The sequence below is a fragment of the Camponotus floridanus genome, unplaced genomic scaffold (assembly GCF_003227725.1).
Source record: "Camponotus floridanus strain SB8 unplaced genomic scaffold, Cflo_v7.5 scaffold24, whole genome shotgun sequence".
Taxonomy (NCBI): Eukaryota; Metazoa; Arthropoda; class Insecta; order Hymenoptera; family Formicidae; genus Camponotus; species Camponotus floridanus.
In genome coordinates, this window is record NW_020229370.1 from 1,975,599 (window position 1) to 1,988,217 (window position 12,619).

Sequence of the window (12,619 nt, forward strand, 5' to 3'; positions counted from 1 at the left end):
ATTTCCGGTACGCGCTGTAAAAGCCGAGATGGCGGTAACCATCAAAGATTATGTTCCACTTGGCCATCGCAATGTTCTTGAGATTATTTCATCCTTGTTGTTCATCGAAAGTTAACCAAAGACAGAGATACTACTCGCGAGTGTTACGATCGTCAGCTGGAACGTAGCCAAAGCTGTCAACGATCAGCTGATCGTCGTGACAGCTGTTTGATTCATGCGAAAGGAAAGTACGAAACGATATTTTCATCTGTGTTTAAAGCTTGAATTTATCAGAATCAGAAAAACAATTGGGATAAAAGAAGGGGAGAATAATGCACTGTATTATAAAAAGAAGAAATATAATATATTTGAGAGGAATGTGACAAAAATACCGGCGATTGATAAATTGAAGTAATTTTTATGTTATAAAATGTCAAATTAATCCTCTGTAACGCTTAAAATTGTGGCATTATTTAATACAACAGTAGAAATAATGGCGGCAAAAGTATATCAACCTGATCAAGAATTGGAGACAAAAGTTAAAAAAGGTTAGCATTGTATTTAGAAAATTTTTAAATTTACTTTACATGCTCTTTTTGATATATTTATTTTGTTTTGTGTTACAGCGACTGAACGCATATCAGAGAACATGCACATTGTCGCCAACGAGCCGTCACTCGCTTTTTACAGGCTACAGGAACATGTGAGGAAAGCGTTGCCGCCAATGGTGGAGAAACGAGTGGAAGTGTTAGCATTGCAACAACAATTACTAGGCAGATGCTACGATGTGGAATATGCTGTCAGTGCCATCAAGACCATGCAAGGTGCTGGGAAAAGCTTTGAGAATACTCTGGAGTTTATAAAAAATGCGATATTCTTCAAGCAACAGCTCAAGTATGAGGAACAGAGACGACACAAAAAAGATGGCAACAGAGATTCTGTCTATAAACGATTATCAGCACATATCCCAACATTGGATCATTTGCCGGACGAGATATCCGATGTCGTGCGTGAGACAGCGAATCGCGTAGAGTCGATGATGAATCATGCCAGACATTCTGGTGAAGTACAAAAATCGGCTACCATTCATAATTAAAAGTATACGTTACTATAACGACGTTTAGTTTTCTGTGATATTCCATTCGCTATAATACACGAGTTTTATACATAATTACACATATATAATTGGATATATATACGTATGAAATGCTACAGTAATATAATGTGTATAATATATAAGTATAACAATATAAATATTCTCAACTTCTTATTTTGTTATTATAATTGCAATGATTCTTTCAGTCTTACAACTGTATGATATATTTACTATTATATATACGAATATATATATATATATATATATTTACTTTTCATGAATTTATATTTACCTATATAACACAGAAGCTTGTATTAACATTGCATTGCAATGTTTCCATGCAATGTTTTTGCAATCTTTTTGGATCTTATGGATATATATATATATATATATATATATATATATATATATGTGTATATTTCAATTTTAATATTTTAAATATATTTGAATTAATATTAAATAATGAAAAATTATCATATCAGTAATTGACAATACTGCAGTTTTTTTTTCTACATATATTACCTCAAATATTTTATAAATAATATTTTATTTCACTTTTAGATTATATAAAAAAAAGGATCATACAATTTTTCAGAAAATGATCATTGGTGTAAAAAAATTTTAAAAATGACAATGAATGTGTAATTTATAATTTTTAAATACGGCCTTTTGATCGAAGCAAATTTTTCATGGACTAGAGATATATAATTATGTGCAATTGAAGATAGAATTATGACATTATTAATCACCTGCGAGTGATTTAAAATCGAGATCAATTGTGACAAAGGTAATTATATTCGGTACAACAGAGATTCGCGGTCAATAAATAACGCAACGTATTTCCAAAATGTCCTGCAGATGTCGCGAGGAAGCTGTGCACCAGTGCACCACATAGTCCATCGTCTGCATTGGTTCTGCATTATGTAGTAGTGTGCGTGCAACAAAGGTGTAATCGAGTGACGCCGAAATGATATAAAGGTTAATTTAATCAATGTATCAAAGGGGTGGCGAGGACGATGTCTTCTTGGTGGTATCATCCGCATTTACCGTATTAAACAGTAAGTTATCTATGACATGCTCGCTTTCACTTATATAGGTTATGTTCTTGCGAATGATATATGTGTGATACGGGTCATCAGAGGGTCCATTTATCCACTTTATGCATTTTGTAAAGATATGATTCACGCGCTAATGCGTGCGGCAAACGCGAAATATGTTCGCACGGTTATAGTTTTTTAAATTTTTCGATAGGTGCATATTTTGACAGGTATCTCTCGAAGCGCATTCGCATTTCCTTTTTCGAGCCTTCCTGATACAAATTTAGATTCGTCACTTACTAGTGGCATGACGCTCAAATTTAAAAATAATTTTTTCTCGCGTCTTAATGATTAATAATTATGTAATGATTAATAATGATGCAAGTATCATCGTGCAGCTTTCTGACATTTTTCTACATGATTTTCTACATGATATATATATATATATATATATATATATGTTTTTTGATTTTTTGAAATCATTTTATTTATTAAATGTCATTGCACACGCATAAATTTATTTGGAACAGTTTTTATTATTTTTATTTTATTAACAAAGATTGAAATTGATAATTGTATAATTGGTTTTTTTCTCGAAATTTTATTTTACAAAGTAATGAAGTTAATTAATTTATCTTTATTCATGTTTATTCATCTTTATTATGTTTCCATCAAACAAATTTCAACAGTTCGTGCTTGAATTAATTCGTAGCTCTGCAATTTTCGTGATGTTTGAAGTGACCATAATAACCGATTCTAGATATGAGTCTAGTCACGTGTTAACTAACAATAGAAATTTCGTTGAACGTATCGCATCTATTATTACGCTGCTCACCGATTCGATTACATACGCATATACATATATTTTTCATGCATAACTTTAATGGTACGTTACTAATTTGTGTTCTCTAGAAAGTGTGACGGGAAGCAATTGGGCAAACACACTTTCGTCACGTATGCGTAAATGAAAAGACAACGTTTAAACCGATGATAAAGGTACAAAAAACTCTGTGTTTAGGAATTTACACGAAAAAAATATAACCAAAATAATTAAAAATAAAAATTAATCAACTAATTTAAGATGCAATAAATATCTAGGTATATAAATTCATGCTATTTAAATAGTGATAGAAAGAACCGGGATATTGGAAAAATAACAATGACCTGTGAAATTTTTTTAACGCGACTTTTATTTTTGTTACGAAGGAAGCGATACATAAATATGACCAGAAACAAATTTACTACCATTTAACCCTGTTTTCGTGTTATCATTTACGTTAAATCATTTACGTGCACAGGCTATGATCTAACGACGTCAGTACACAAGTGAATCACTCCATTATTGTCAATATGAAGTGAATATGAGAATATGTTGCGTCATCCGCGGCCCAAATCTTTTCTTAGAATTTTTTCTCTCGTTCTCGCTCTGGGATTTCCATGAAATTTTTTTGCATCCAATAAGTATGCTGCATGCGTCTTGCGGAAGAAATCGCACTGCATTGCAAGAATGTTAACGTCTTACACACACATGGATGAAGGAGACTGATCCTAAATTATATAATCATTTTAATTTTGTTCGTAATCATTATATTAGATAAATTTACTATATGATAATGTGTATGTATATATATAAATTTCGCATAATTCTTCCCGTGAAAAAAAGTTTTATTATGTAACGAGCTTAAATTATAGTTTCAAGAAAAAAAATTCTAGTTTTAAAAAAAGTATGTAATTTGCATTAACAGTTATAGATATTTTTCTGAAAATAATTATGTGGTTTGTTACTATGTGGACACCAATTGATTCGTTTCATTATTTTGTGCATAAAAGTATTGAGGTAATATTATCGAAAAATGAGTATTTTACGGTTTATGATATTTTAGATATATGAGATTTTATAGATATTTTATGGTTTGTAAAAATAAGAAATTAACAAAAAAAATACTTTCTTATAGTACTTTGAAAGCTCTTTAAGCTTATGCAATGAAAAATAGGGAGTTCTATTTAAAAAAAACAAAGTCGAATTGACTTTGTCAAATGACTTTGATCTCTCCACTCAAGATAAAACAGATATAACCATTTAATCATCATCATTATAGCGCTAAAACCCGGAATGGGTCTTGGCTTGTCATGGAATACGCTCCCAGGAATCTTTAGGCCGGAATTCATAGTCCGGTCTTATATTTAAGATCATCTTAAGAATTCATTTAACCAATCAAATAGCTACAATGCAGCCATTGATTGGTGGAATGAAAGCTTAAGACAATCTTAAATATAAGATCGGATATGAATTCCGGCCTTAGTGTCAAGTCTTCCGTCTCTAGTTGGAAATCTGCAAACAGCACAGATTTCGCTCGACATCCTTCTTCCAACGCGTTACTACTAAATCATTCGTCCCTATTCTTGCCAAATCGTTGCCGCTATGACTGTTCAGCTACATTTTCTTTGGTCTTCTCAACAAGTAGTTTTTTACGGAACTGGATTGTTAGCCTAAGATTGGCGCCCTCCTCCTTCATTCGGGCTTGACTAGGGACTCATCATGACAATCTACCCGGGGACCATTCAATAGAACTTTTAAAATCTTGAAACTTTTGTCTGAAACATTTTTTTCAAAAATTTTTTGTTTTTGAGATATTTGATTGTTCTTGGACTTTTGGAAGATGTATAGTATTTTCACGTATACAAATTTTTATTTTGACATTGTACATACATGTATACATTGATTGTTTCCTCTATAATGCACTTATTACATTTTATTACTCTGACCTTTATCTCGATGTAACATTCAAGTATGTAACGTTTCTTTCTCCTTATTTTCACGGAAAGAATTGATTGCACAAAATTGAGTAATTTTCGTGTACAACGGATAAATTTATCAGCTTGATTTGTTTGACATTTACGTTTAGCTATTTTTTCCCTGTCACTATTTAAATTAAATACGCACACGTATAATAACGATTTCAGAATACATAAGTGATTTATCTCCCTCAAATATATATAAACTAAATAAAAGCGAAAAAAAGCGAAATATTTAACAAGTAATATTGAATATAAATAATGATTATAATTTATGATTACAACATACATCGGCATTGCTCATATACAATTATTTTAAAAACTGCAGACTTTTGAAAACATCAAAATAGTAATTTTGTGATATTTTATGTCTTTTCACATTAAATGAAAAAATCTGACAGAATCTAAAATTGCCAGAGAATTTTTTCATCTGAAAAAATCAAGAAATATGCAGGATAGATTTTTTCTTGGAGAATTTTTGTTTAAATATTTATTTTATTTTATTCAATATTTCCTTTATTTTATGAACGCTCAGGAATCCGCCGATTAGCCATGTTAATCTCTTTTTTTAAATGTTTGAAACTTTGGGAAGTTTTGAATTTTTTCAATATCGAGTAAAATACGAATAAAAAAATATTTATAGTAGATAATAATATAATAAATATATATAGTAGATAAAAATCTAATACGATTAAAAAAGGATTAAATTAATTTTAAATTTTAATTTCAATATATTCTAACTTTGCTCGAAAATGTGAACAAAAATATCTGGAAAATCCCTGAAAAAGTTTTATAAATTTAAATATTTTAGTAATAATATATAATACATGTAATCTTTAAAGAAATCAGATGCGTTTTATGTAATCAACTTACTTAATTCAGCAATTTGTGATATATATTTATCTATGTAGATGTTGCTCATGAAAAACTTAAATAGATATATAAGATGTTATCAAAACTTATATATAAATACATAAATAACGAATATATAAATACATAAATAAAAAAAAATTATAAAGAAAACTAAATAGGTTTCTTTACAATTTCAATTTTTAAGTTAAAGAAATGATTGATAAAAAGAATCAACCAGAAAATCAATATTAATTAACAATAATTTTTTTAAATTTATATTTAATGAATATATCTTCAGGAATTTTTTTAATATATCTTGAAATATATTATTTTTAAACCATAAATAATCTGATAGAATAAATTAAAATTAAAAATGAAAATTATAAATACTTTTGACCATGACTTGTAAATACTTTGAACCATGACTTGCAAAATTGATTTTAAATATATTTGTAATATAAGTTATATAAATTATATTAATATATTAATGTCATCAGTATATCTTCGAATTACTTTAAACAGAAAAAGGTGTTTTTAACTTTTATTATAAGCATTCCAATTTTATAATCTTTTTTGCTCCTTTAAAACAATTGACAATAAAATTTTATAATCTTTTTTACTCTTTAGAACGATTGTCAATATATGACGTTTGTTCTCAGAGTAAAAAAAAATTATAAAGATTTGTTTACGATAAAAGTTAAAAATTAACATCTTTTTCTTTTGAAAATGATTGCGAAATGATCACCACAAACAATTGAATTATTATTTTTTTACAATCGAAATTATACAATGACGTACTGCATCGTTAATATATAATCTAAAAAAGAGAGCAGCGAATGATCGGAATGAATGATGACACGAGCAGCACGAACAATTGTGATTTCATCAAACGTATCTATATACTTTCATTCGCTTTATTATGACTTCCTACTTATATTCCAATCAAATGCTCGACGAAGCAGAAATTTCCGACAAAAATATATTCGGCTTCAAAGAACATAAGAATGAACGTGAATAGATGGCACGTACGAAACGTAAACTTACTGTAGAAATGCATTAATGATTTATGAAATTTTTGAGATCGAGAAAAACGATTATAGATAGATTTGGCGAACAAGAGCACATTTTTCTCTTTCTCATTGATTTAATTTTAGCATCTAAGTGAGACTGATTGCGAAACAAGTTGTTATTATCTGTAATAATATTTTCTCTGCAGTCTCGCTGAATAGTTCAATCTAGGTAGCAAGCACACATTATTTTGATGTTCCTGGTCATTTTTGGTCATATGTCATCAAAATGACTGATTTGTTACATTTGTTGACTTTATATTGATATATCTTGATATAACATTATTTTGACATCATTTTTCAGTTATGAAGTGATTATTTTATTATTAATGTCATTAGTACATTGATCCCATAAAAAAATCTTTTAAAATTTTTTATATAACATGACTTTCGCGATCAGACTTTAACAATTATTAAAGTAAAATTCACTGTAAAAGCTTCACAGTAATTGCTAGTTCGTTTGTTTACTGCTATAATCGCTATCTCTTTCGTATTTAATTTTAGTCATAAAAATTATATAAAGTTCACAAAGAGTGACAGATAAAATTAGAAATATTACTTCGATTTAATTTCTGATACAATCTCAATAGAGAGGCTTCAGAGATTAAATCGATCTTATAAGTCGGACAAATAAATGTCTGGCTATTTAATGAAAATTATTCGTTTGTTATCTTTTTAAAATAACAAGTTCAATATACATGTAATTAAATTAATATAAATAAAATAAAATTTTATATATATTTATTTAATTTTATATATATTTATTTATATCTATATATATTTATTTAATTTTATATATATTTATTTATATCTATATATATTTATTTATTTTTATATTTATTATATTTATATTATATTTATGAAATAGATAGAGAGATGAATTGTAGTTTAATATTACTGGCAATAACGAAAGAAATATTACTGATATTGAGAAATATTACTGAGATATTACTGATTGAAATAATCAAAATTATTAACTGATTCTTTCAATAAAATATCACTGATTTACAGTGCTGTACTTACAACTGCTGTAATCAGTGGCTATTTACTGTTTTTCAGTGATAATACACTTTTAGATTCACTTTTAGAGAGTGCTTTATTCGATAACACTATTATATATTATTATGCTAAGAAAAAGACATCAAAATATAGTACATTTTATGACGTCAAAATGCGGTACATGTTATGACGTCAAGAATCCATCATTTAACGTCACTTAACGTCACTTGACGTCACTTGACGTCACTTAACGTCAATTCGTGACGTCAAGAATAGAAGTGAATGACCAATTTGAAACGTTAAAATGACGTATGCTTGCTATTTGGGAATTTTGTAATTCTCTCCAGACTTGTGCGACGATTAGATATATGGGATACCTATTTCCCTTGGAAATGGAGAACTTGAAATTTTCATGAATTTTTTTTATATCCGAAAAAATCAGAGAATACTCGTTAAATTTTATTAGAATTAAGGAAATTATTTAAAAAACCATTTTTTAATCATTTTGCTCTTATATTGAAAGAAATTGGCAATTTATTGATTGACTGTTAGTTTAGTTTTAATTTTGTGAATTATATGTATTTAAAATATGTTATAAATATATATGTCTATCTTTTTATTTATATCTTATATCATATATTTAATGTCTTAATAGAATATAGAATTTGCAATATTTTTTACAATATATATGCGTATTTTTTACAATATATATTGTAGAATATGTATTACATTTTGTAGAATATGTATTACATTTTGTAGAATATGTATTACATATTATTACAAAATATTATGTTATTGAATATGCAATACATATAAGTGTTGTATACGAAAAATATTTATCTTTAAATATTATCAAGAGCTAATTAGCATTTTCATAGTACATTTTTAAATTTAACTTTGAAATATAAATGGCTCTCTTTTTTCTTCGTACGGATGAAAAGCATTTAAAACACGCATACAAAATACGTATACAATAAAAAAATTAAAGCTGCTTGTTTTATAAAGCTGCGTAAAAAAATCTTTAAAAAAATTCTCTTTATCTAAAATTTTGAATAAAATATCTGAAAAATCTGGAAATTTTTTTTTACGAAATTTGAGCAGGCATCTTACTATAACAACATTATTATTTTTACAGTAACATAAATCGTGCGTACATATAAAGAATTATTTGCAGCGCGCGACGTCCGATAGTATCGTGATATACAACGCGGTAGAAAGCGAAGTAGCGATTTCTACTTGGAACGCACGAGTAACGAGACATTATAGACAATCTACACACGCAATATCTTTTCCGACGTCGGTGATTACATTGTTTATTCGATAACATTGTTTAAACAAGAAATTGATCGAGAACAGCGTTTTCGAGGATGCATGTCCGCCGAATATAAGTTCCGCAATCATTGTGTAAACGTGCAAAATGGTCGCTGATTTTATTCGTTATTTGTACGACGACGGATTTCTCTCGCTTTCCATTACCATGCTGCATTTTACGATCGTACGTAGTACTTGAATGAAACAAACAAACACTGTTACAATGTTGTCGATTTTTTTAGCCTTGGGAGGGCATGGGTGATATGTGCCTTTGTTATTATCAGTATATTTTTTTATTAAAGAGAGAAGGTAGAAAAATATCATAATTTAAAAAAGAGTAATAATAAATTGACACGTTTTTTTCGATGTTATTGCATCGAAATGTGTATCTGAATTTTGTAAAGACGCAGTGGCAAGCAGAAAATTCTTCGCTAAGAATGAATTCTGAGAACACTAGTGGTGTAAAACAAAGAATATCGTTAACATTTGTACCTCGTAAACATTTGTTCTCATATTAAACATCTTCATTTGAAAAAATTTTCCTTTTCATATTTTTCGATCGATATAAATAAAAATTATATAAAAAAAAATTATTATCTATTAATACATAATATACAAACATATATCCGTTTCTAGCAATGTTGCAACAAATTTTATACATATTTTATTAATAATATTAGGTAGTCAAATATATTAATATGCATATTGAATACTTTCGATTATTCGAATCGAATTAAAGGATAGCATATTTTTAATTTTGCAAATGGATTACCGGACGAGAAATTGATCGAATGTTAACACTTAAGGAAAATTGAAACATTGCATATTTATTAAACATTCAAATATCACAAGGGATGTTAAAAATTTAATATCTATTAGATAGAATATGCATCATATACGTTACTCGCGTATACGTCATACGTAGTTAGAGTGTTCCTCTAATTATCTGAAGCAATGCATCATAAGCAATATCCTCTATTGAAAAGACAGTTTAAGTGACGCACATGCGTATCATGGGGAAAGTATTTCATTATCTGTTCAAAACAAATTACGGATTCTGAGAAGGGCAAACTGAGAAGAGCGCCCGAATCCTCGTAGAAGCGCGAAAGCATATGTGTATGAGAAAGTTTTCAAGAGATTTGAAGTGTTTTTCTCTTGTAGAGTATATTCACAAAACGAATTTCGATCATCGAGCGAACACACAATCTGGAAAGCCGAGATAAAATCAAAAATAAGAAGTACAGCGTGCGAAAGTACTTGGATCCGCATGATATGCATAAATGCAGACAGGATGAAATTGATTTTCGATTCAATTTAAAAATTTGAGATTAGATTAAAGAGAACACACGTGTAATTTGCATGATTGCAGAATGAGACGTGCAAATTCATGTCTCTAAGTGAATTTTTCCGTCGTTTGATTTTCAAGATTTTTGATTTTTATGAAATTTATCTTTTTTGTCTGATATTTTAAATGAAATTTTTTAAATTTGATCTGATGCTTCGGTCGACATTGTATATTTTTTCCAACTTTTTTGAGCAAACTAAAAAATTGCACGTGTTTCTGTCAACGCTCGATTATGTTTCTACTTTTCTAACGGTGCTTGCAAATTGCAAAAGCCCATGCTAACCGTGACGATCGAATGTCGGTACTTTGTGGTAAATCGCATATGTCAAGCCTAATCAACCTTTACTAAAGTGCGATCGACTTTCATGACAGATACACATCGATTGGTTTCGAAAAAAATTCACAACTCTTATGTTATATTGAATATATCTGTTTTTTACATATTTCGATATATCTGCTTTTTAAAATATTAAAATATTTAATTTAAATACTAAGTAATAATTTAAGATGAATTTAATTTAAACATTTAAATTAAGTTAACATTTAAAGTATTAAAAAAGCAGATTATAATGTGTAGATTGAAATGTTTAAAACGGCAGGTAAAGTACTTAAAAAAAATATATAAAAATATATGTTACAATTCAATTATGACATAAGAATTATGAATTTTTTCTATAATCTTCAAAATAAATATATTAATTTCGAATTTTTTCTCAATAGTATATAAATAAAATATACCGAAGTCAAATGAGTAACAATATCTTGTTAAAAATTGCTATATAATGAAAAAAGAACAAGTTTCGAGCTAGAAATTTGCATTTTTTGAATACATTATTTATTTAATTCCAAAAATATATTCTAATCTTAAAAATATATTCTAAGATAATATTTTAATTATCTGCAAATTTATATTTATGTTAATATCATTGCGCGATTCCTGGTATTTTAAATGTGAAACAAATATATTTTAGATTACATTTTTATGTTACTAGATAAGTTTATCTATTGCATTTCAATAGAAAACACCATTATATATGTAATTATTGGTATTTAAAACTATAGCAGGATAAATTATGGTTAGAATAGAAATGCAAAGTCTAAACAAGTGTAAACAAAGTCGTCAATTATTTATGTAAACTATTAGAAACATATTGCAAATTTTCTTTTCTAGCCGATTATATATCTCATTATCTCATATGATATATATCTCATTGTCTCGTGTTAGTTGGATCAAATGTGCGTTTTAGAATTTTACATTACATGCTCGGAATGTTTTAACAAGAAACATGCATCAAAGTATATTAAAAATGATAGGTCTCTGAATATTTTTGGAATAAAAATACGCCTAGAGATATTTAAGGATACGAAATTAATCTAGATGTCTGTGAAGCATCTACAAATTAAAAAAAAACTAAGAGTTCTAATAGCATTTTCATAGTTCTATAGTTTCTGATAAAAATCAAAAAGGATTTCGCATTCCTTATATTAAAAAATTCAAGATCGAAAAGATATGCTAACTTCGCGAATCTAGCACGACATCCTTCCTTCTAAACCAAAACGCGTTGAATATTATTATTTTTCGCAAAAGTTTCCGATAGTTCTATTCAAGTTTAGTGCATACATGCAATTTTAGATCGATATTTCGACAATTAATAATTTTTAAGATCTTCATCCAACACGACATAAAAACATTTAATAAAAATGTGTCGTGTTGATAATTTTCCGCAGTTCTAACGATAGTTTCCGGTAGTTCTATAAGAGTTATGTTTTAGAAACATTTTTATAAAGAGTTCCAACTATTTACTATTTTCTAAACAATTTTTGACAATTATCCAGCACGACAGTCTCATGATTGTTAGTTAGAGCAGGAACCGACAATATTTGTTCTGAAATTATGTCTACAATTTTTTATAAATTGCATTTGGAATTGTTAAACAGACGTGTGTGGGCACAATTCCAAAATAATGTTGCCGGTTCCTTTTCGAATTAAGAGGCTTCACATGAAATTACATAACTGCATAAACATAACATAAGCCCGAATAAATGAGCATTGACATTAAGTCGATAAAATTTACATAACATAACATGAGATCTTCGATCCTCGTTGGTTCACGGTCTTATATTATGTTTATGCATT

The 12,619-nt window shown here is 28.2% G+C and overlaps 2 protein-coding genes across 3 annotated transcripts in view; both read left to right on the forward strand.

The window, feature by feature from the left end:
- Positions 1 to 98: 98 nt before the first annotated feature.
- On the forward strand, positions 99 to 1,204 carry LOC105256971 (BLOC-1-related complex subunit 8 homolog). The gene is made up of 2 exons (XM_011267288.3): positions 99 to 527; positions 606 to 1,204. Exons 1-2 carry the CDS (start codon positions 473 to 475, stop codon positions 1,073 to 1,075), a joined length of 525 nt encoding a protein of 174 aa, XP_011265590.1. The 5' UTR covers positions 99 to 472; the 3' UTR covers positions 1,076 to 1,204.
- Positions 1,205 to 1,951: 747 nt separating this feature from the next.
- Positions 1,952 to 12,619, forward strand: part of LOC105256970 (3-hydroxy-3-methylglutaryl-coenzyme A reductase) — a 28,580-nt gene continuing 17,912 nt past the window's right edge. For both annotated transcript variants that reach the window (XM_011267283.3, XM_011267287.3), the window contains exon 1: positions 1,952 to 2,133. The gene's annotated coding sequence lies outside the window, so the exon portion shown is untranslated. The remainder of the gene's footprint in view (positions 2,134 to 12,619) is intronic.

Coding starts and splice junctions, on each gene's coding strand:
- LOC105256971 (XM_011267288.3), top strand. CDS start 473: ATGGCGGCAAAAGTATATCAACCTGATCAAGAATTGGAGACAAAAGTT. Junction 528..605: donor GGAGACAAAAGTTAAAAAAG/GTTAGCATTGTA, acceptor TTTGTGTTACAG/CGACTGAACGCATATCAGAG.